This window comes from Stylophora pistillata, chromosome 4 (assembly GCF_964205215.1).
Source record: "Stylophora pistillata chromosome 4, jaStyPist1.2, whole genome shotgun sequence".
In the NCBI taxonomy this organism is placed as follows: Eukaryota; Metazoa; Cnidaria; class Anthozoa; order Scleractinia; family Pocilloporidae; genus Stylophora; species Stylophora pistillata.
Genome location: NC_142522.1, coordinates 27,177,574 through 27,202,451, shown reverse-complemented (window position 1 = coordinate 27,202,451; position 24,878 = coordinate 27,177,574). Strand labels below are relative to the sequence as shown.

Below are 24,878 nucleotides of genomic sequence, written 5' to 3'. Positions count from 1 at the left end.
CATCAATAATATTGAGGAATGTCTGATTCACGAAAACACCATATTGTGGATCATTCTTTACAGTGTTATTGGACCAATCTGTATCAGGAACATTCATGTCACCAGCAATGCTATTTCTAGGGAAGGATCCATTACCATGCAAACAACCCAATGAATGGTTGAGAGCATCAAGTGGTTGTACGTCGCTTCCTGGTGGACGATAAAAAGAAGCTATATACAGGGGCTTCTGATTAGCCATTTCAAGCTTGATCCATAGAGCTTCAGCTTGACAGCTTGACTTAAATCACTGCAGTTTACTTAAATCATCAAGGAGCCCACAAGAGTCACCGCGGAATCTAGAACATGATTGATCTGATTGCTGCAAACCATCCGCAAAACATTAAAGTCTCTGGGATCGTCACTAGTGCTAGCTTAAGCGATCATGAAATTACTTTTTGTGTGAGAAAGATCAATTGGAAAAAAGCTCCACCGCAACTCAAAACATTTCGAAATTATGCAAATTACGACCCAGATAAATTCCTCGAGGATTTGAAAAACAGATTTTGTTCTTCCAAATGACCACGGTAACAATAAGGACGTTAATGAGCTTTGGCAGTCCTTCAAAGAAAAGTTTACCAACTTAGCAGAACGTCACGCCCACACTATTGTTAAACGCGTTAGGGGTTTAAACAATTGTCCTTGGCTCAATATTTCTACCAAACGTCCAATGAGACAAAGAGATTATTTACAGAAAAAAGCTCACACTACCGGACTTCCCTCAGATTGGAAAAGATACCGCTTTCAAAGAAATGGAGTTACCAATTAAATCAGAAAGGAAAAGGAAAAATACAATCGAAGGCTTATCGACGAGAATACTGGCGATCCCGACTCATTCTGGCGAACAGTTAAGAAAATCTTCCCTTCCGAAAGCAAAGAACCATCTCCAAAACTCAAAGTCGACGGTCAAGTAATAACTGAAAAGAGCTCAATCGCAAATTATTTCAACAATACATTTGTAAATACAGCTGTCAACCTTTGCAAATCGTTTGTAAATGCTGCATCGAAACTCTTGTCAAGTATATCTTTAACAGAAGCTACGAACGCTACTTTTCTGTTTACTGATAATTCTGAAACTGCTGTTCTGTCTGAAATCCGACGACTTAAATCAGGCAAAGCTGTGGGCCTAGATAATATTCCACCAAGACTTCTAAAGGACGCTTCAGCAATAGTGACAAAACCTATTACAGTCATAATTAATGCTTCACTGTCTTAGAGCAAAGTTCCTGACGACTAGAAAGCTGCCTACGTTATTCCATTATTTAAGAAAGGGAGGAAAGGCAATGTTAACAATTATCACCCCTTATCTATCTTACCTACAATATCTAAGTTACTTGAACGAGTGGTGCATACTCAACTAGTGAGCTATTTACAAGAAAACCATCTACTCAGTCCATTCCAATGTGGATTTCCCAAACAACACTAACAACATTTGCAGCTCTGTCTTTCGCGGACACAATCCGGCGAAATATTGATCTGGGTTTCATGACGGGGGCAGCTTTTGTGGACTTGCGTAAGGCATTCGACACAATAGATCATTCTATTTTGTTGAGGAAACTGCGCTCTTTTGGAATCAAGAGCAAAGAACTGAACTGGTTTGAAAACTATCTGTCTGGCCGCACCCAAGTTGTTGGCGTCGGTGGTGTTTCGTCTGATCCTCTACACATAACATCTGGTGTTCCGCAAGGCTCTATTTTGGGCCCCTTACTCTTTGTTATTTATATTAACGATTTGCATCTCTGCATTAAGTCTTGCGATGTGCTCATGTACGCTGATGATACTGTTCTGTTTTGTGCCGGATTTAACTCTGAAGTCATCGAAGATAATCTGAATCAAGACCTACATACATTGGGTGAATGGCTTCAAGTGAAAAGCTTATTTCTTAATACCACCAAATCTGAAGCCATGCTGTTTGGAACTCATTCTAAGCTGTCTAAACAAAACGACTTTGATATTACTTTTCACGGGCAAAGTTTAACACGGGTGAACAAGTTCACTTATCTTGGTATTATATTTGATGAGGCTATCTCTTGGGCTCCCCGCATTTAACACACTATATTTAAAGTTGGCAAAAGGCTAGGTATGCTATTTAGATTGCGAAGAGATTTAACTTGTCATGCTGCCAACACTTTGTATCTATCATTTATTCGTCCAATATTTGACTACGGTGACACTGTATGGAATTGTTGTGGAGTGAGCAATGCCAGACTGCTGGATAATTTTCAAAGGGCATCCAAAATTGTTTCAAAATCTAAGGATAGTGGTCAAGCTTTAATGGATCTTAAATGGCCTGTATTACAGTCGAGAAGAGACGAACATACTTTTAAACTGGTTAATAAATGTATTTCTGGTAACTGTCCTCAATTTTTTAAGCAATATTTAATTTTAATAATACCAGAACAAGACAGGGAAATTTGCTTTATTTGCCTCGCGTTGGAACTAAAACAGCCAAGAAATCTTTTTTTTTTTTATTATGGATGTGTTCTTTATAACAGTCACGTTAATTAGAATTTTCTGTAATATTATACTGAATAGATTATTTTTGGATCCTATTCACCAAGGCTCCTATTGATAGCAGAGCTTTACGTTCTGATGGGAGTACCCTCATGTTGGGATTTCAATTTATTTTAAATAAAGGTGTCATTCATTCATACAATCCAGATTACGCTACGATAACTGCTCCTCTACGGCTGTTAACCAAGAAAGAGACGTCATGGCAGTGGGCCGACGAGCAGCAACAAGCATTCGACAAGTTGAAAGACAGCCTGACCAAGAATCACGTGATGTCGTACTTTAACCCAAGACTCAAGACTGAAGTGATAGTCGACGCGAGTCCCGTCGGACTTGGAGGATTGTTGGTGTAGGATAGTAAAGTTATCAGTTACTATCCATATTGTATGAATCAGAGTTCATCATTGCCACAGACCACAAGCCTCTCCTAGGAATCTTTAACAGTCACAAGCCAACGTCAGCACGTAGGTGGAAGCTGTGGCTCATGCCCTACAACTGTCAACTCATCTATCGACCTGGCAAGGATGCTGAGAATCCAGCCGATTTTATGAGCCGCCATCCAAGTAAAACAGAAAGCGAGGAGCGCAACATTGCAGAAGACTACGTGAACTATGTATGCAACCAGGCAGTGCCAAAAGCAATCACGCTGCAAGAAATGAAGTTAGAGTCGGAGAAGGATACTTCATTTCAAGCACTTATCAAGGCCATCGAGACTGACCAGTGCACACAGCCCGAAGTAGAGGATTACAGAAATGTGAAAGATGAACTGTTGGTCTACCAAGGAACTATACTGAGGGGAAACAGGATCGTGGTCCAGAAAGCACTGAGAGACAGAGCCGTGGACCTTGCACACGTTGGACACCAAGGAACAGTAAAAACAAAACGCCTCATCAGAGAAAAAGTGTGGTTTTCTGGCGCAGACAAGATGGTTTAGGAGAAAGTCGACAGCCGTTTACCATGCCAAGCAGCAACTACCAGCAAGGCAGAACGACTCGAACCTCTAAGGATGACACCGCTACCAAACGCCCCATGGAAAGAACTTGCGATGGATTTTCAAGGACCACTTCCTTCTGGAGAGTACCTCATGGTCGTCATAGACGAATACAGCCGTTTCCCAAAAGTTGAAATCGTAACATCCACTTCTGCTAGATCCACCATCCCAAAGCTTGATGCAATTTTCGCTAGACAAGGAATTCCTGATGTCTTAAAGAGTGACAATGTACCCCCTATAATGGCAAGGAGTTCAAGGACTTTGCTGAGCATCTGGGTTTTCACCACCGCAAAATCACGCCTCTCAGGCCAAGAGCGAATGGCGAAGCGGGACGTTTCATGAAGACACTAGAGAAATGCGTGAGAGCCGCCACCGTTGAGCACCAGAACTGGAAATAAGAACTCTATAACTTCCTACGACGGTATCGGGCGACACCTCACTAGACGACTAACATCTCACCATGCGAAGCACTCAACCACAGGAAGCTTAAAACTACCCTTCCAGAAGTGACACAACCAGTTCTGAGAAACAGAAGAACATAGACCACTTTCATAAATGACTGCCGGATTAATATTCTTTTGTTTAAATTTAAATTAGCCCTTCTGGCCTCGCTTGAGATAATGTATTCTCTTGAATTTTGTACTGGAGAACGAGGCCAGAAGGGCTAATTTAAATTTAGACAAAAGAATATTAATCCAGCAGCCATTTATGAAAGTGGTCTATGACAGTTAGGGATGCAGAACAGAAGATGAAGATGAAAGCTTATGCTGATCAGAAGTTAGGAGTTAGAGAGAGCAAGATCAGGCTAGGAGACACAGTTCTAATCAAGCAACCAAAGCGCACAAGCTAAGCTCCCCTTTCAGTCCAGTACCTCTTTTGGTTGAAGAAAAAACGGATCTATGGTTACGGCAAGTGATGGGAATAAAACTGTCACGCGAAAGTCATCCATGTTCAAAGTTGTCCCGAGCCACACTAGGCACGCTGAAAAGATAACACGACAGCAGGCAGACGAAGACCTAACAGCAGAGCCTTGGTCACCAGAAGTTTCGGAACAAGACAAGTCATCAAGTTCTCCAAGCCCAGCGACAGCCCTGCGGCGATCTCAAAGGCAAACAAGGCTCCCTGCAAAACTGAAAGACTCTGTCCTATATGTGCGATAGAACTAGACACTCGAAGCATGCAACTGAATTTTGTAACAATTGAACACGTTCCAGTTTATCGTTTTTAGTCATTAGAGATAAGTTGCTGAAGCCGATCCTTTAGATGTACACGTATTCAAGTTTATAATCAAGAAGGGGAGAGATGTAGTGTTTCTGAAAGCTGTCAATCAGTGTGTGTGATTGCACACGCGGTCCAAAGGAGAACAGTTTCAGATGTATACGGTTATGGTTTCACATTTTCATTAAATATCATTGCGTTGCATCGAAAGCCTCAGTGGTTATTTAAGTATAAACACCACACTACGCTATCCAGAGTGTAGGTCCGTCAGTATGTCTGTAATAATAGAAACCTTCTAGAATGCTTGGAACTCAGTTCGGTCTTCTCCTATATCGTCCGATTTTGCTACTTTCCGTCGGCGATCGTGATCGCAGTTTTTTTTGTCTCCTGCGGTAAGTCCGAATGTTCAGTTTTCGGTTTACGGACACAGTTCGCATCGCTTTAGAGAATTGTAGTGTCGTTCACTCAAGAGCTTAATCTGTCACCTTTACGACCTTGATATCCATTATTTTCCAGACAGAGTAATAGATACCATTGCTACTTAAGCATTGCTACTTTAGCATTGCTAATCCACAAGGTCTAACTCGATCGCAAAGGAACAAAAAATATGACTTGAAAATTTTGAAGGTCAGTCGTGCGGACGCTTTTTTTTCAAATTTGATCATTTAGTTGTGAACACATAGAATGATGCCCTTCTAGAACCCCCTGAGGTCATCAAATTATTTGTGCAAACGACGGATTCTTATTGGTTCGTTGATCTCCTAACGATAGGGGTGGTTGGGGACAAAATTCAGCTTAGTAGGGGAGGTAGGGGCGGTTACAGGCGGTTCAGATGTCAATGTGGTAACATAATATTAATATATCTATACGATTGATAAATTTTTTTCGTTCATCACAGAGCTTGGTTGCATTATATCTTTAGTTGTGAGTAATTTCTAGTGTCGTTGTTTCAGGGCGGTTAAAAACGGTACAGAGGTTTTGCACGCGCCACGTGATATCATAGCAACCGTAACTACGCCGCCATCTTGCATGCCAGGTCCAATGTAGATAAAGAAAGATTCTGAAGGTATTTCGCTACAATGGGAAGATTTTGCTGTGTTTTCGGATGCTACAGCCGCTGATAGAGACAACCACCTTTCTTTTTTTAAAAATTCCTACTGTAATTAAGCACCAGGGCGTGTTCACTTAAGAAATTTCGCAAAAAAGGCACGATTGATGGCTGGCAAACATCAGGAGAAATGCAGTGAAAAATGGCGACGTCAAGTATCCACATGTGTGTTCTATTCACTTCCTTGAAGGTGAGAGTCTTGAAACAGTTGTAATGATTTAAATCCTTACATGCTACTTTTGAAATGGCTGAAAGCTAATGTCTCATTTTTATTTCTAGGAAAGCCAGCAAATCTTTACGACGAAACGCATCCGGACTGGGCGCCAACAAAGAACATGGGACATTCTTCAAGTTTTGTCTCGAAACCAAGTTCCAAATCTACTCTAGCTCGACAGAAACGAACCAAGGATAGGCAAAGCAAGAAGCGGAAATGTGTGCGAGAGCGAGATGAACATTATCGGAGAGGGTGATGGCGAGAAGGAGAACATTTATGTCGAAGCATCTGCGATGGAAGAAACACGTTCACTCGCATACACTTTTATTGCCATTCAAAGTGACCTTTCTATGCAAAATATAGAGGAACTAGAAAACTTAAAACAATCAGAGGATGGAAATTCGGTCCTATCAAAGTCTTGGTTTGAAGCTAACGAAGAGTGGGTGAAATTTTATACCGGTTTGACAGCTATGAGTATGATGATCGATGGCTGTTTTTGACCTCATAAATCCTGCACTTCCTAAACAAATATTAATCAGTAAATTTCAGCAACTCCTCATAACTTTCATGCGTCTCAGACTGAATCTCTCAGTGCAAGACTTGGCCTACCGATTCGGAGTTCATGCATCTACCGTGTCAAGAGTGTTCCAGACCTGTAATGTTTACATCTATGGCATTTTTAGTGAAATGGCCGAATACCAAATGGCCAGAGAGAGAGGAACTGAAACTGACATTGTTGACCTGCTTCAGAGATAAGTTTTCTTCGTGTGCTGTCATTATTGAATTCTTTGAAGTTTTTATTGATAGACCTTCATGTAAACAAACTTGTCAAAACAGTTCAGTATTTTTCAACGACGTCATATACAAAAGGTTTTCCTTAACTTTCCGATCAAAATTGTAGTGTCTTGAGTAGCTTTTCTCACAAATATACTTCTTACCCAACCAGCAACGAAGTATTGGTAAGACTGCAAGCTTTTGTATGCTTTTAGTTGCTCCTTGGTGAGCTTGCTTGTTCAGTGAGAACAGCAAGTAGCTCACGATATCAGGAACTCGATCTCTGTTCATTTATCCATTGACTGCGAGTAAAAGTTGTCACTGACGGCATAGGGATCAATTCCCGCAGTAAATTTTAGCTTCTCGTCGTACATCTGTCGATTCTGAACGCTTAGGGAGTCGCGGTAACCTCTCAAGGATGGGACACGCTCACATTGTGTCGCCGCCATTTTGTTTGACCTGGCATGCAAGATGGCGGCGTAGTTACGGTTGCTATGATATCACGTGATGCGTGCAAAACCTCTATTCTAATTAATGACAAGCGCAGTAAGCTACATACAGTCACCGACTGCCTATTTTTGTTAAGGACGTAGAATACAAACATATTTTCGCCATCATGTTTTTGTCTCTCGACATCCCATTTGTTGCTACTTTTCTAGCAAAAAATCTACTTGTTACAATTTCATTTGATCAAAGGTAAAATTGAAACATAAGATAAGAGACAGGACTAATCTTAAGTGCTCTCAATCGATTTTATAAAAACATTTCGGATAATCTTGATATATGAATTAAAATGGTATAATAATGTTCCAAGAAAGTTCCCAAAATTCCAAAAACTGTACAACCTCACAAAAGCGAACTGATCCATTCAAAAAGAAAGGTCGACATTTTAATGAAATGAAAAGGGCATATCTCCCTCTTCTTCAGAAAAAGACTTTTATCTATGTCGCTGTCATTTTCGATTCAGTGACAATTCCTTTACCTGTGAGGAAAAGGTTTTCTTAGTTAGGTTTGTTTAAGAAGGTACGTCTGCGGCTTATGAATCTCTAAAAAAATACTTACCTGAATAGGTCAAATATCTTTCGATTCTAAAGCCCTCGCTACATTCGTTTTTTAGTTATTGGGTAAAGCATTGTAAACTTAAAGCGAATGTCAGGCAGAATATTCTCGATTTCCACCAAAGTCAACTCGACTCTTTGGAAAGTGTTATACATTCAGAATGGATGCTTTATTCGAATGGAAAGCACCTAAGGTATGTTGAGATGATCAGTTACATAAATTAGTTTTTAAATACCTCTTGCGTTGAAGTTGTCAAGGTCTTCGAGAAGTTCCTCTATATCTGCAGCAGGTAGTCTGATTTGTTTTAAAAACAAAGACAGGGGCCATCTTAAGTCGTCATGAAAGTGTCGAGCTTCTACACGGCTTAGAAGAGAATCCAACTGGAGAGAACTACAACTATACCACTTTTTTTTTGTCAGTCCTATGTGGTTGAAAAATCTAAACACCTCCAGCTCACTTAATTTATCACAATCAGCGATCCAGGATAAGAGAGGGCGGTGATAAAGCGTGTAAACCCGTCCCAAGAGGAAGTCAGTCTGAGATTTGTCCATCTCGCCCTTGATGTTTTCCTTTTCGATCTCCTCTAGTATAAGTTTGCGTATCCGTGGTAGGAAGAGGTTTTCCAGTGCTAAACTAGTGAGCAGCCATTGCTTTTGAACCTCCGTCAAATGTAAATTTTCTTGAACACCTTCAGGAACACTGGGAGGAGGTGGAGTCCCTTTGAATGAGCAAAAAACACATAGTTAGCGCCTTCTTTTCGGTCATCATTGGGGATGGAGTTTGCTTTACGGTCGTTTAACTTCAGTCATTCCAATGCAATCTAGTAATTGAGTTAAGATGGTCTCAATGGGGGGGAGGGTAACGTTGAAGGTTGCTGGTTAAAAATAAGGCCTTTTGACGGTTGACAGTTGATTTTTTGGAAGGTCGTTTATGAAACGAACGAAACACGCGAATTTGGCCGTAATGACGCGTTTGTAAGGAACTTTTAATTCATAACACCTTCTATTAATATATGACTAACGTTTAACCGCCTCCCGGTTAGCTCAATTGGTTAGAGCGCCGGATTGTGTTGTGCGGGAGGTCGAGGGTTCGAGCCCCGGCCGGACCAATACTCATAGTTTTAACATAAGTGAGGAGAATTTGCTACCTTTCTATAATCAAGAAATGGATAGATATTCTAGTCTTCACGGATAAGGACGAATAAATCGTAGGCCCCGTCTCCTGCAGGGTTAGGGGTAGGAGACGTTAATTTTTTCCCACGCACGAGATCACTGTGTGGTGAATGTCCTCCCCTAGGTGGGATGGGTGGGTATTGGCCCTGAAAAGCCCCTATGAGGAGTGGTCAATTAACCTAGGTATGTATGTATGTATGTATGTAAGTGTTTCCCATGTCGGAGGTCAGTTCTGTCGCTAACCAGTTTTATCGCGACTAGAAGTTAAACGCCTTACATAAATGTATTTTTGTGATATATCAAAACTTTTATTTATAAACAACAAACTTGACCCCAATCAAGGCAATCGTTTATTTCTCAATTAAGGATATCTGAGACATTTGACAGCTCACATTGGCTTACTCATTTGACGGTTGACGGTAAAAATATTGCGTTTTTGACGCTTGACGGTCAATATTTTGACCATTTGACGGTTGACAGTTAAGGTGGACACGCCTTCGCAGCACCAGGACTTTCGAGGTATTAACGTGACCCCTGTTATTGCCAGGTGTTTTGAGAAAATTGTTTATCATAAATTCAGTAAACACGCGTTTTTAGAAAATCTAGGCCCGACCCAATAAGCCTACTGGGAAGGATGCAACTGCACAGATGCTTTGATCAATATGCAGTATAACTGTTTGAAAGCGTTGGATGAGAGGGATTGTAGATCTGTTGGACTGTTAGCTATGGATTTGCTTAGGCATTCGACAACGTGAGGCATAGAATACTTAGTAATAAATTAAAAGCCCTTAGCTCAGATCCGTATTTTATCAACTGGTATCTTAGTTTTTTAGGAAATCGCAAACAACGGTTAGTGTTTGGGGGTAGCAGCTATTGCTGGTATAATGTAAACAAAGGAACAACACAGGGCAGCGTCAGTGGCCCTTATTTGTTTAATCTTTTCATTAATGATCTCGATCTCGTAAACTGTCCTGATGCTTCTCTTAGTAAATATGCCGATGATACCACGATGCAAGTTTTTGTAAATAAGGGCGGAACTGATTGTGCTAGTGATGTAATTTCGCAATACCTTAGCTGGTCAAGTAATAACTATATGCCTTGCAATCTTTCCAAGTGTAAAGAATTAGTTTTGAAGAAGAAGGGTCAAGTAAATCCTAGTCCTATTGCTAATATAGAGCAGGTCGAATTTCTAATGCTGCTCGGAGTGACTTTCCAAAACAATGGAAGATTTACAGAGCACATTAAACGAAAACTCTCCGAAGCGAATAAGTACCTCTATGTGTTAAGGAGCTTAGGGAAGGAAGGATATAACCAAGCGGAAATTGATGATCTGTTTCAGTCTTTAGTTTTACCTAAAATTCCGTATAGTTTACCGGTGTATGCAGCCTCTGTGCCTGAACTTAATACTGTGCAGCGGTTCCTTCGTAGATGTCATAAACGCAGTTTTACATCCTATGCGATAGATATATATGATTTGCTTGAGAAAACAGATAAGTCAATCTCAAAGAGGATTAGTTGCCTGCCTACTCATCCGCTGTACAATTTGTTGCCCAAAGTTAAAGAATCTTCCAAACGTTTGAGAACTCAAACAAGCCTACTACCTTGTGTCAACACAGAACGTTTCAAAGCAAGTTGCATTAATAGACTGTCTTTTAAATTTGCTTCCGCTTTTTAACGAATACTTTAAACATGTAAATATAGGTATGTATTTTTACTTGTATATTCAATAAAGACTTAAAGAAATTAAGACTAAAAGACCTAAAATTTAACCGTCAACCATCGAAAGGGCTTATTTTTAACCGTCAACCATCAACGAGAGTCTAGTATTCAGGACCAAAAATTTAATGGTAGTGTCGAAAACGAAGCACCCGAAAACGAAGACCGAAGACCGAAGCACCCAAATCTCGAAAACGAAGCACCCAAATCTCGAAAACGAAGCACCCAAAACTCGAAAACGAAGCACCCAAATCTCAAAAACGAAGCACTCAAATCTCGAAAACGAAGCACCCCCAAATCTCGAAAACGAAGCACTTCTGATTATACATCACTTAAAAAGCATCTACTTTCGCAATGGCAAGTCACGTATTGATGCAGTTAATTACTTGTGAGTGACAACTTTATCCCCACGGGTCCTAAAGAGCTACTTTGATTCGTCTAAGAGCAGCGCCATGTTTCTGGCGTCAATCAAGTGTGAAAGGGCCTTCACCTAGTCTCCTTCGCAGCCGCTCGGGCCGGAGTCACGCAACGCTCCCCGTCCCCACGCGGATGCTTCAAACCGACATACATTCCTTTCTCTTCGTGTTGCACTTTTGTTTGCTTGGACCAATGAAATAGTTGACATTGTATACGCTGCACCAATCACACGAGAGGTCGTGTTTTCCTTCGCGGGAAAACCCTTGCGGTATGCAACGTGCTATGGAAGAGACGCCTAAGAAGATCGTGCAAAGCAATAATAAGTGTTTTATTTGTTCATCTATCCCTACCGGTAAAAATAAGATCTATATATTTGGTAAGACGTCCACTGATTTAGCTGGACTAATTCGATCGTCGCTGGAATTTGACGTAAATAAATACCACGAGGACAGTAATTTGTTTGTTTGCCGACAGTGTTTTCAGCAGTTAACTAAATACGAAAGAGCAGCGAAAAAACTGCGAGAAATCAAACAGGAACTGCTGTCTGCTTTTAGAAATAGAGAGCAACTGAGGGAAAAAAGACTTGGACGCGATGAAAACAGAGACGATCCGGAGACGATCCGGAGACGATCAACAGTGGAGATGTGCGAGTGAGTGCTGCAAAAAGTCTCCGGTTCTCTACGGAAACTTCACATGTTTATTCCGGTCCTGCCGCTTGTACTTCCTATGCTATACCGCTAGCTCAGTCCACTCCTGCTCCATCAAGCAGACAGGCATTCCTCTTTACCGGAATTTCACCCATTCAAACCAAGAATAATGCTTTTTCTGACAGTCAGGGTGATGTTCATGGCGATCTTTGCAACGTGTCCACGGGCTTCCATTTGTCAAAACCTGGATGCTCTGATAGCACCATTGTGAAGTTACATGTACATTATCCGAGTAAAAACTTGAACAAATCCCTAGTTGGCTCCCACCAGACTCTTGGTAAGGCATTAGCTCACGGAGTCCCTTCCCAAATCGCTAAGGCTGTCATGAATTGCCCAACAGTGCGAATTCATGTCGTTTCTAGTGTAATAAAAGCTGTATCAAAGGAAGTATCAGGGTTATGCGGCAAGAGCAGGCCGTCATTGCTTAGAAAAACAAGCAAGGAAGATTTGCAGAATTTTGATCTTCAAAAGTTGTGCGAAGAATGGCAAGAAAGGGCTCCAATATTTTACGCGTTCCTGTTGAACAGTGCCAGCCGACCAAAGCCGGCAAACCGTAAAAGCACTTGGTTTGGAAGTGTTGCACTTGCAGGATCGATACCCTTGAAACAAAGAAATCGTGAAATGAACGCAACTGCCGCTGTGATGGGGATTTTGCTGAAGAGCAAAGCTGCTGAGGTAAATTTGATCCCATAACGTCTATACTGTTTTTATCGGGCAGAATCGAAGTGCGTCAGTGGAATCAGAAGGAAGGGGAAGATGATATATTTGTAGAAAATTTAAATACACATGGTTTTCAGTGTAAAATTATGTAAAAAATTGTGTTTTAATTGTATCCTTGCTTCCCGGTTTTTTTTGGTTTTAAATTCATCACCAGATATTTAAACTGATAACAAAGGAAACCATAAAGATAAAATTGGAAAACAACATGAACTATTAATATCTCTGTTTCCAATATTGTTAGATACTTTCTTACAATGTTTGTCAACACAGAACCAAATACACTGTACAAGCCAAAACAGTTTCATCTCACAAGGATAAAGTTATTTTTAAAACATTAATTTAGTCTTGCCCCTTGTGTACAATGAATGGTTGTGTTAACAAACACTCAAAGTGTGCTTAGGTCATTATTAATAATATTGTTATTGGCACAATTGATTGCCTTAATTGAACTTAACAAGTTCAAACTTTATGTGGCAGTATTTTGGCCTACCTGCAAATAGCCACAGCTACATGTAATCTAGGTGGCAAGAGCAAAATGATCTTATTTCTACACTTACATGCACTTGATATTCTTCTATAATAGGCTACTATTTCCAGGTTCAACAAGCTCAAACTTACTAATTCCAACTCAAGCATACTTAGTAAGCTTGATGAACTGGGGAAGGATCACGATGCAGATCTAATCACTACCAGAGACCAGATTTCAGAAGAAAATACCACCCTAATGAGAGTAAAGGGGAGGATTTCAACAATTAAGGAAAACCTTGGAATGGCTGTAATCACCTCACCTGCATTGCTGGCTGCCACACGGGAGGGGCATGAATTGAAAAAGTCTTTTCATCCTGGATTTGTCATATCCTTTGACAACCTTGACTTTCAGGTTAAGAGGAGGAATATGACTAAGGATAACCAGAATCAAGACTACCACTGGGTCAACCACCAAATGGTGGAAAACCGAGTTTCTGGCAACTCCCTTGATGTCAGAAAACCTGATGCTGAAGATAATGTAAATATCCCAAACACCAGGTTTCTTCCCAATTTGTACAATCAGCATAATCAACGTTTGGACTACATAATTTTGACATCAAGAATTTTAGTATCATACTTCGAAGTCTTGAAGCCACTGCAGGATGCCTGCATATTCCACATACCACATATATACAGTAGGGAGATGTCTCAGAAGTCCAAAAAGGTATGCATTTTATCATTAAATGTTAATTCTTAGGAGTAAAGTAAACTTGGGAATTGTGGGGTCATTACTTTTGAAGTTCTATAAACTTTCATAAAATAATACTAATAGTATCACTGAAACAATCTTATTGCATAAAGTAACCCATTTGCTGGCTGGAAAATATAAACCTGTTGTTTGTAATTTCATGCCTCTCAGTTCAAAGTGAATGCTTAATGTCTGTTGGAATGTTTTCTATTAAATACAGTTCCTAAGAAAGTGTACACTGTTATCTTTCTCTCTAAAATATTGTATTTCCAACTGATGTTTGTTTCTTCCAACAGGTTCCCCTTGGACTTATATTCAAGGATGAGAATGTTAATGAGGACATGCTGGAAATTTTGCAAATGTTCCACACCTATCTCCCCAACTCTAGTGATGCAGCCATTGGAGTGGATGGACAGCTGTTTTCAGGTGACCAGTTGACTGTGGAGAGAGCTGTCAATGTAATAGCTTCAGTGGCAAATGGACTAACACCACAGGATCGCTTGGATGGGATTCACTTGCAACTTGGGGATTGGCATGCCTCAGTGAAATTGCTAAGTGTAAGTGTCCATATTGGTGTACTTGAATTACAGTCAAGTCCATTTAAAACACAATGGAGGGCCAATTATTATGATCTGGTATGCACATCAGCAGATATGCTTCACTTCTCATTTTTTACTTACCAAATTGATGAGGGAATATACACCATAAAGGTGAACTTCTGAAATTCAGGGCTATTTGTAAATGAAGAAGCAAATATCCAGATAACTTCTGCTGAACTCTCAGAAAAAGATAATTCCCCAACAACTATTGTTTAAAGCCATGTTTTGTTCATCTTACCTAAATCTTTTATCCAACATCTGGGGTGCTTAGCTCAAAAGCTACATGTATGGTCCTCTTAATTCACCTCCCACTTTCTTTTTTTTTTTTTTTACTTAAGGAAATACTCTGTAGACTTCATTTTATCTTAAAGTGTGAATAAAATGAAGTGAACTGAACTATGGCTAAGACTGTAATAGCATGTCTTGACCATGGATAGCATTATTATTTATTTAGGTTATTTGTTTTGTTGTTTTTAGTTGATCTATTCAAAATTCTATAGTGGCTCTTCAGCTGTTGACCAGTGTACCATGTTTGCGGACCGTACAGTGATAAACAGGAGGAATGCTTGCAGTGATGTCAAGTCAGCATACAGGGCAGACAGGGATTTCCTATCAACAGTGTTGAAGTCCAGGGTTATTGCTGCTGCCATGAATGTGTTGGGACTTGAGAACAAAACAGGGAAACCATCCAAGTTTGTTCTTCCTCCCAATATTGAAAACCTCCAGGAATCGAAGAAACTCAAACTGCTGCACAAGCTTGCAGCCAAGGTGGTTGATCGTTTCATTTTTCAAGACAGTAGTCATTTGGTGGACCGCATCCTAACTGCTGAAGAAAAACAGCAGGTGTTGCAACAGCAAGAGCTGACAGATGATGACAAGTTTCCATGTAGGTTTCCTGGATGTAATGCGAAATACAAATACAAGAAGAGGAGGAATACTCATGGACTTTCTCATGATCCACCATTTGTTGCTGAGGAACCTTCTGTTGAGCTTACCACTGCTATGCCTTCACCATCCTTAGACAAACAACACAATGTTGATGATGTCTACAGTTATAACTGTGCTCTCATGACTGATGCCATGTTATTTTTCAATTTCCTTGATGCCCTAAAGGAAGGTGACGGTGCACGAGTCATGCGGCAGTATAAATACTTTCTTCTCTACTGTAGAGCTGATGAATCAAGAAGCACCAAATATGCACTTGAGATTTTGTACCAGTTCTTCTTAGTTCATGCCTTGTTGTCAAAGAGGGACAGGGAGAGGTTTATTTGGAACCGATTTGTGAACAATCATGGTGTGAAAGGGGGAAATATCCCCCTTGATGAAGACATGGAACACAGTAACAATTTTGTTAAGCAAGGGATAAGAAATTTGGGGCCTAATTTGACAGAGTCTGCAATTTCGCGAGTGTGCAAAGTAGAGAATGCAACAAGCACCATTTTAGACAAACTTGATGGCAGTTTGAACAGACAAACCCTCTCAGGCAAGCATCCAGAAGGTTCACCAGATAAAGACATAGAAGAACTTGTCAACAGGGCTGTTGACCTGGATGTTTTCACAGAAACTGATGGGCGACACTACCAAACGTTCAATGACTTTAAGAGGGACAGACTTGAAGACCTGGATCTATCAAGTCTGTATAAATGGATTAACAAGCACAAAAGGAATATCCAATTGGGCTCACGTGCTAGATGAATCATTTTATTGAGGAATCTTTCTTTCAAAGCCCCAATCCTTTCCCCACGGTATTCCCCAAAGTAGCAGTTTCATGGCTTTGACTTTAGATCAGTAATAATATACACTTAATGTATGGTTCCTGGGGAAACAGTTTCTGTTTTCCCGAGTCCTTTGTCTTGGGAAACATCAGAACTAAAGGGAAAACAAACTAACTAGTTTCCCAAGGGACCATACATTAACTGCTGGCTACCTCAACGTTTTCCAAAGTCACTTAGGGCTTCATTCCACTCACCCCTTCAATTAATAATATTCGATAAGATATTAGTCCACGCCAGTCCAAGCGGCTGCGAAAGGAGACTAATAAGATCAAGATTTTATTGAAAAAAACAATATATTAGAATGAAGAACACATGATTACTAACATTTCATAAAATTGCAAAATGCAAAGGATCTAATTTGATACAGATCCTAAAGTTAGATGTTCCAGTTTCATAGACCCTGGCTTTAGGCCAGCAATGGAAATCTACAACTGTGTGTAGGCGAAAATATGAATTTCTAGTGTGTGTTACCGGTCGGTGCTTGATTAACTTCAACTAAAGTGAAAATGATTGACATAATTGGATTGGCCAGAACACAAGGCCACATAATTGTTATCATCTATATGACAATACTAAGTAAAATCCTCTATTAGAATCTCTTACAAAAAAAAACAAAACAAACAATATTCTACAATGTTGTAAAAAACCTTTTATTTTGGGGAAAGGGTGGAGAGGTTTAGGGTACTGGAACAATCCAATAATTTACTAATCTTGAATAGGGTCAATTAAATGTCCACTTAATATTAATTACTTATTAATAATACATCATAACACACCAGATGTTCCTGCAAAAGCTGTAAGCAAATCATTGTCATCATCAACAACGTCTACATCAGATGAATCATTGGGTTGATTGCCAAGGAAAGAACTTGTATCCATCTGGGAAAGTGAAATGTTGTCCATGACCATTTCAAACAGTTCATCATCAAGTAAAATATCACTCCATTTGTCAAGTTGATCCTCACTAAAAACAACATTGTCGTCATCATCATCATCATCACCATTGACATCATAAGCATCATTGCTGTTGAGATTTGTGTCATGAAAAGTTTCACTAATTACTTGGACAATCTCTAGTGCATGCCTTTTATGCCAGATTTCCACTGTTCTGTAAACATCAGACATTTCAAATATGTGCTCCAGGTTATCAAGAACCTGTGAAATTTGAAGATCTCCAAATCCTAGCATAAATTGAATGTTGTTCAATGTCCTGAGATTTGCTTTTGCAGCCATGCCTACAAAATCAACAAAGAGTGACTTGTGATACTTTATCAGGCAACTTTTTACTTGCTCCTTCTGTAGTGGTTGAATATCTCTTGTCCTGCCTGAACTTGTGCTACTCTTTGCATCTACAGACACAGGATATTGAAGTGAAGTTTTGCATTCTGGCAAACCGCAGTCACAGTTATTAGCGCAATTATCACAGCAGAGATGTTTCAGTAGAGGCCTCTCATTATCATTGTCAAAGTGTTCCAGAATTGCTTTTCTTCGACAATCAGTTAATTTAATAAACAACTTAATGTCTCCCTCCACGTGATTCAAAAGCATGCCATTATACAACAAAAATGAGCTACTCTGATGGCCATCACGCCCAGCTCTCCCAGTTTCTTGAACAAAGGCTTCAATATTCTTTGATGGCCCATAGTGGATGATCCTCTGAACAGCTTTGCAATTGACTCCCATGCCAAATGCTATAGTCGCAACTAAGACCCTTATGATCCCATCCTCGTGCTGGAAGGAGATCAAAATGTTTTTCTTGTTTGAGGCAGGGGTGCTTGAATGCAACATCTCTATCTACTAAGGGCAATTTTTGACCAGTGCTTGTCTTCTCAATGAAAAGGTCTTTCCCTAATAGTCCTCTTAGCATTCCATAGATAATCCCACACTGTTTTATGGTCTGACAGTAGATTATGGTCCTGTCACACTTATCTTTTAATTTCCTGATGTCTTCTACAAGCCACTCAAAGAATAATTCCAGGTCACAATCTTTGTTCATCTTTGTAACTGAATAGGTAAGATTTACCTTGGTTGGACTTTCTTTAATGTCAAATGGATTCTGCATTAGGAGAACTTTTTTGATGGTGTCTTCAGTTAGCTTTGTTGCTGTTGCAGTTAATGCGACCATTGGGGTATTTGGAGCAAGGGACCGCAACTCATACAGCTTTCCATAGCAATGACGAAACGCAGCCATCTTATTGCTTTGGGATGTCCCCCTGTAAAAGAAAAACCAATAACCATCAAAAATTTAAACTGCAGCAAAACAATGAAAAGGATGGTATTTGATCAATTTGCATTGCAAAGCAAGATTAAAATTTTATAAGTGGAGTGCTAAGCAGAAACTTTAAGCATATATATATACAGACTCCACTTACCACTGCCTTATTACGTGGGCTTCGTCGATGGCCAAAGCACATAATTTTTTGGAATACACAGAATTTCCAAGCATTGTTCTCCACCGTTCGTTTTGAATCCAAGCTTCTGGGGAGCCAAAGACAACAGAAATCTTTCCCTTTTCTATCAAAGTCGCCTCTTCTTCAGTGTAAGAGCTAATGTTCGCCGCTGTAACTCCCTTGCCTCTCAAATATTCCACTTGATCATCCACTAGAGTGAGAAAAGGTGACACAACAACACAAATGTGGACTTGATACGTGGTCGATGACTAACGGCAAAGCTTGAAAAATCAGAGATTTTCCGAAGCCAGTCGGCAAATTAACGAAAATATCCTTTTTCCTTTCAATTAACTTCGACATTGCTAATTGCTGATGCAAATTTAAAGCCTGTATGCCGAATTTTGACGCTACAAGATTGAAAGCTTCTTCGAGATCCGCCATTATATGATCCATAAAAGGAGCCAGGTGATTGGTTGAAATTTAAGGCACGAACATTCGCAAGAAAATGAAAGCCAAACATTGATTGGTTCATTTCCGAGAAAGGAATGTATGTCGGTTTGAAGCAGCCGCGTGGGGACGGGGAGCGTTGCGTGACTCCGGCCCTAGCGGCTGCGAAGGAGACTAGCCTTCACCCCGCGCCATAGTAAATCGGACGAAGCACTTTTTTGATAGTCTAGATATGCGGCTAAAGGTCAACTATTAAGTGAGTTTATTTTTTTGCGGGAAGCTTTAGTGAAAGCATCAACCATATTTATATATATATATATATTTATCACTCTGCTCACCTACGCACCTCACGATCTCCGGTGTCAGTGATTGCATTGTTCGTTAATGACACATTTTATGACCTATTTTACAACGCAATAAAAGTTTTTTCCCTTCTATTCTCGTTGGTCGGGCCAGAAATTCATAATTTAAAGCACTCATTCTTGTTTTAAGACATTTTTAATTTAATTTTTTTAAGGCACTTTTTTAAACCATTGGTTTCTAGCAATCAAACTACCTACCAACTGAAGAGCAAAGGCAGACTTGACTGAAATCTGAGCATATTGGTGTTTTTCTCGTTACGTCATCGCCGCCATGCTGGTGGACCAGCATTTGTTCATTTCTATTATTACTTGTATCCCGTGAAGCAGATGCTCTTTAGGTGATGTATAATCAGAAGAAACCATCAGAAATAGTACTAGGAAAAGTCTGATTTTGAGGTGGCTTCATCATTTCCGATTTTTGTGATTTGGGGGTGCTTCGTTTTCGAGTTTTGGGTGCTTCTTTTTCGAGATTTGGGGGTGCTTCATTTTCGAGTTTTGGGTGCTTCATTTTCGAGATTTGGGTGCTTCGTTTTTGAGATTTGGGTGCTTCGGTCTTCGGTCTTCGTTTTCGGGGGCTTCGTTTTCGACACTACCGAAATTTAATTTGTTCCGCAGCTTCTAGTTCTGCGAATGTATTATGTAACCGGTCAGTACAAAATGCAGACTGTAGACTGCAGACTGGGTACAAAATGTAGACTGGGGATTTAGAGAGAATGTTTGAATTGACCGAGTGAAAATCGAAAAATATGGCACATGACCGAAAAATTGAAAACCTTCGTATTTTTCCCAGAGATACCTTGTAGTGAACTTAGAAACGTGGTAAGATCTTTTTTTTCCAGACTTGCTTCTTGGTCCTAGAAAATTCACGAAAACTGAAACGAGCATCGGTGGCCGTAAATGGACGGAAATCAGTGCCCAGAGTAGAGGCAAGTGAACTGTATTGATGAAAATCGCAAAAGAAAGCAAGCCCGTATCAATTCCACAAATTTGTAAAAGAGGGATGGGACCATTTCATTTAATTTTGAGCTCACGGAACGCTTTTAAAAATCACCAATATTTCAAAATCCAAATATCGCATTCCGTAACAAATTTTCAATTATCATTTTCCCCATGCGGTAAAACTCAAAGTCGGTTCAGGTTAAGCTCATGATAAGTGGAAATGGTGTTGTTTCCGAGGATTTAAAAATTAATTTGGGGCTTTTCATCTCCGCACAGGAAAACCAATGCAAGTTGACCTCAGTGAAAATCGCAACATCGTCATTTACGTCACGACATAATCTAATTAGGCACCCCGTGGTTAAATCCGAAATTCCAGGCACATATTTTAGAAGGTAGCACCGTGTTCGATCTGGAAATCAGTAGAGTAAGCTAGCCTTGTATAGGTAACCACGGCAGATTGGTTTTTATCTCTACTCTCGTTTCAAATTCTCATCCATTTCCCATGGCAAAACACATTCCGCAAGCTAGGAGGGCGTCTGTTTTTCTTTGCGTATTCGAACACCCATAAGTCTTGAGAAAGTTACAGGGTAAACGTGAGTTTCATTCATTCATTTATAACAGCAGGTCAAATGTTCTTTGCCAAAGACGTTGAGGACGGGAAGCAATCTGATACCGCTGTGAATTCAACATACTCAAGCGTTTGTCATGCAAGGTCAAAATATGTTCAATCACAAAAACACATTTGATTGTTCCCTTTTTACGGATTTTCGGCCACGAGAATAACACTTTTAAAAACTTGTTCATTAGATAATAAAGAATATGTTACCTTGGAAGAGTGTTTCATTGAAAAGCAGAGATACTCAGGGTCTTAAAATAATTGAGAAGAATTTGCTACCTTTCTATAACATCAAGAAATGGTTAGATATTCTAGTCTTCTCGGATAGGGACGAATAAATGGAGGTCCCGTCTCCTGCAGGGTTGGGGTAGGAGACGTTAATTTCCCACACACGAGATTACTGTGTGATGGATGTCCTCCCCTGGGGTGGGATGGGTGGGATATAGGGCGCACTTAATTTGGAGCCTCGCTCTGTTGTGCGACCCTCACCACACTCTGGTGAAAGTGATTAAATAAATAAATAGATGCTACAAAAAGAGGACTCACCCCCACCCCGTTGAAAACACCTATGGTAACTATTTTTAATCGAAAATCATTGGACCAGTCGTGAGTAAAAGAAGACACTATGGTACAGTTTTTCTCGGTGATTCTCAAACAGATGACATTGTTAGGTGGAGGGTAATTGAAAGTACTATGCTAGAAGAAAAAATGATGCGTTGATCAATTCAACTGAAAGCTTTTGGCAATGTGGCAGTCCCCTAAAGATAACTTCAGATGTGGATATTGAAAGGCCAAGTTCATGCAGATTTCTCCTAACAGTCTTCATACAGTTTTAAGCAAAAGAGGAATGAGAAGACAAAAAAATTTCCCCCAAATGTTGATTAGGGGAAATTACTGTTAGATTTCGTTGGAATTTTTTCAGGGCTTAAATATCTAGAAATGTAGTGCAGACAGCCCAGGAAACAGATATTGGAAAAGGTAAACTAAACAGGTGAACTCGACTTACAGCTGGGTTTAGTTCTAGCTCCTTGCTTTAGGGTAGGCACTTGTCTTGGTACTCCTAATAAAGATAAAAAGTCAGTCAATCAAATTAATTTTGTAATAATCTATTGCTACTATCAGTTAAACATCCAACAATAGCTTCCTACATTTTGAAGAAGGTTATAAATAATAAAAATGACAAAATATCCAATGTTTTGCTCCACAATCCCTGCTTCATCACATAAAAAATGCATTTGATACCAAGTTGTTATTTTGGGCAAGCTATCATATTTATTAAAAAAAAAAACAACTAAGTCTTTGCTTCAATGATAATTGATTGATGGCGCACTTTTTCTTCTTTGTTGATATTGTCACACGCACGTTTTCCCCAAAACTTTCCTGCATTAAGGTGGTGTAAAAATTTCAACCTTTTTTAAAAAACAAATCAACCACAAATTTCCATTGTCTTTCACCTTATGGATCATAAAAATGATGTCTACAACTTTCAACATTTTTCAGTGAAACCCATTGACTGGGCCTTTAAACTTGAGCATTGTTGGTGTAATTTTTATGACCAATAAGGCAACTTATGCATGCATTTTGATTGGTTCTTATCTATGAGCTATTGGAGGATAGATGCAAAGAAAAGGTCATCAGTAACAACATTTTGCATTTTTGCCAAATAGATTCCATGCTATCTGTGAAGGGTCTTTACAGTTATTTATCAGACATCAAAATGTGGTAAGTACATCACTGACACACTTGGCAATGCCTTGCATATCACATTTTTGTTGTTACCACTGACATTTTGGCATCTGATCTGTGATCTATTATTGAAGAAAAGCAAAGCAACAAGGAATCTATTTGTTTAATAAACGATGGCAAACTGTGGTAAGAAAAAATTTGTTAAGAACATCGATGAGTCACACGGCCCGCCTTGTGTACCACTCTTTTGTTCTTATAATCACTGACAGTTTGGCACATGATCTGTGATCTATTGCTAGACAGACGCACAGCAACATGGAATCTATTTGTTAAATAAACGATGGAAAACTGTGTTCAATTTGTGAAGAATCAGTTTTCCTAGGCAAGAGATCTCAAAAGAAGCTGAACCATGAAGCACACGCACACAGATACAACCCTCAACAAAAAAATCCCCTTTCACAAAGTTGTTGCTATTTTTGGAATTGGACAGGGATTTTCTCAATTTCAGTTTCACTTTTGAGCTTCCCTTGATTATAATGGACCGGTCTAACAGAAACACGTATGAAAAGAAACTTTAAAGGCCTAGGTGCAGAACAAAATAAGGTTATCATAAGTGACTCCGTATTAATTAATTTCTGGAGTATAAACTCCTTCCGATCTTTCCGACTTTAAGTGAATGAATAAAAACTGCGTATTGCAACAGCAGGGTTTTAGTTTAGATGATGTAGTTCAAGAGGGATAGCAGGAAATGAAGTTATGTTGAAAAATTAACATATAAGCGGAAAATTAAGCGAAGAAAGAGGCACTACGGTTTTGTAGACTGGTAACATGGCAGATCTTGGACAACAGATATAGCCTGATACTCAATCGATTTTCTTTGATTTTAAACTACATCGAAACGGACTTTACACTATATCAACTATACGGAAATTAAATGAAAGATAAACATTATGCTTTGAACTAGCCACAAGGTATGAATTATTTTGGTCCATGTTTCGAAGCACCGATCGAAGACTTCATTTCCAACAGAATGCATGTCTTTTGGAATCTTACCGTCGGTCGCCCCAATGGTCAATTTCGAATTATCGCCAACCGCGCATTCTTCTATATTCACATTGTATTTGGACATCCTGGAAGGTTTTCGCCGCCGAAAATGGAGCGTGGAAGTGACAACTCTGAACCGTGAAAGATTTCAGACGGAAGTAGTAGACGGAAGGATCACAATTGATAAGTGGTCAGCGGAAAACAGCAAGTAACAATAATTCGTTCGAGATTTCTATACTGAAATGTAGCGTTAATCTGTTGGCAGCGCACTTTACTCTTTTGACTAGACGCATGTCTGCGTGAACTCGGGCTTTCAACATCGCACATTTGGAGTTATCTTTAGGAGACTGCCATATTTCCATTGTTACTGTCGTCATGCAATTTCGTCATTGCTCGTCATGAATAAGTCTACTTGTGTTTATATTTGTCTAATGGAGTGTTATGAATGCCGTTAAGGTCTTAGACAACAATCAAAACAATATATTACCATATAGGAGTAGGTTCCTACAGATGCCAAAGGTTGAAATTCAAGGACTTTTCAATGACTTTGAAGGCTAACTTTTAGAAAATTGAAGGACCACTTTTGGAAAGATTTGCATAAGCAAGTTTAAACTTATTTATTGTCATTTCTCAGCTTTTCCATGAAAGTAGGGTAATTTTCAACTTGAAAATTTGCTGAATAAAAGCATTGCAAAAATCAAGCCTCAGTCCTCAAATTCAAGTTCTTTCAAGGCCTTGAATTTTTAATTTTAAATTCAAGCATCTTCAAGGACTTTCAAGGCTTTTACGAACCCTGAGTAGGTAATGTACATGCCTTTAACTGCAAGGAGAAGGAGATTTTTTTATCTGTTATTGGTACCAAGTCATAGTTTGTTGCCAAATATTCAACCAAGGGGAGTTGTCAGAAATCAATAGATTGAAGCAATATTACTGTTCATTAGTTCATATTGTTTCTAAGATAAAAATCTCTGAAACCACTGCAACATTATAAAGCTAGAGTGAGTGCTCTTGGTAGAGCATCAATTTTGGGAATTACATTTAACAAAACTGTAACAAAATGATGGAGATGTTTCAATGTTTGGTATCGATACTGTGTTCTTTCCTGAGTATTAACATGTTTGACTAGTGAGAGTATGGCGGTCGGTCGCAAATTTAGGCTCT

At 39.5% G+C, this 24,878-nt stretch overlaps 2 protein-coding genes and 2 pseudogenes across 4 annotated transcripts in view; 2 read left to right on the top strand and 2 right to left on the bottom strand.

Moving 5' to 3' along the window:
- Window positions 1-23,883, bottom strand: part of LOC111344598 (uncharacterized) — a 68,548-nt gene extending 44,665 nt beyond the window's left edge. For both annotated transcript variants that reach the window (XM_022951840.2, XM_022951841.2), the window contains exons 1-3: window positions 23,727-23,883; window positions 21,994-22,047; window positions 8,147-8,629 (exon numbers count right to left, since the gene is read on the bottom strand). In XM_022951840.2, the coding sequence (XP_022807575.2) occupies window positions 8,147-8,629; window positions 21,994-22,047; window positions 23,727-23,802 (613 nt within the window). In that variant the 5' untranslated portion in view covers window positions 23,803-23,883. The remainder of the gene's footprint in view (window positions 1-8,146; window positions 8,630-21,993; window positions 22,048-23,726) is intronic.
- On the top strand, window positions 5,374-7,399 carry LOC148733125 (uncharacterized; annotated as a pseudogene).
- On the top strand, window positions 11,957-16,334 carry LOC148733124 (uncharacterized). Its single transcript, XM_088756492.1, has 4 exons — window positions 11,957-12,598; window positions 13,227-13,835; window positions 14,156-14,416; window positions 14,936-16,334. The coding sequence occupies exons 1-4, from the start codon at window positions 12,248-12,250 to the stop codon at window positions 16,151-16,153; spliced, it is 2,439 nt and encodes an 812-aa protein (XP_088612618.1). The 5' UTR covers window positions 11,957-12,247; the 3' UTR covers window positions 16,154-16,334.
- Window positions 16,489-21,949, bottom strand: LOC148733123 (uncharacterized; annotated as a pseudogene). The gene is made up of 2 exons (XR_015999842.1): window positions 18,606-21,949; window positions 16,489-18,446 (listed from the first exon to the last, which is right to left on the bottom strand). The product of XR_015999842.1 is annotated as an uncharacterized LOC148733123 (transcript).
- Window positions 23,884-24,878: the final 995 nt, after the last annotated feature.

What these genes read in the sequence shown, in the direction of transcription:
- LOC148733124 (XM_088756492.1), top strand. Translation starts at nt 12,248, where the DNA reads ATGAATTGCCCAACAGTGCGAATTCATGTCGTTTCTAGTGTAATAAAA. An exon ending in TGAAGAGCAAAGCTGCTGAG is followed by an intron (nt 12,599 to 13,226) that starts GTAAATTTGATC and finishes CTTCTATAATAG; the next exon opens with GCTACTATTTCCAGGTTCAA. An exon ending in TGTCTCAGAAGTCCAAAAAG is followed by an intron (nt 13,836 to 14,155) that starts GTATGCATTTTA and finishes TTCTTCCAACAG; the next exon opens with GTTCCCCTTGGACTTATATT.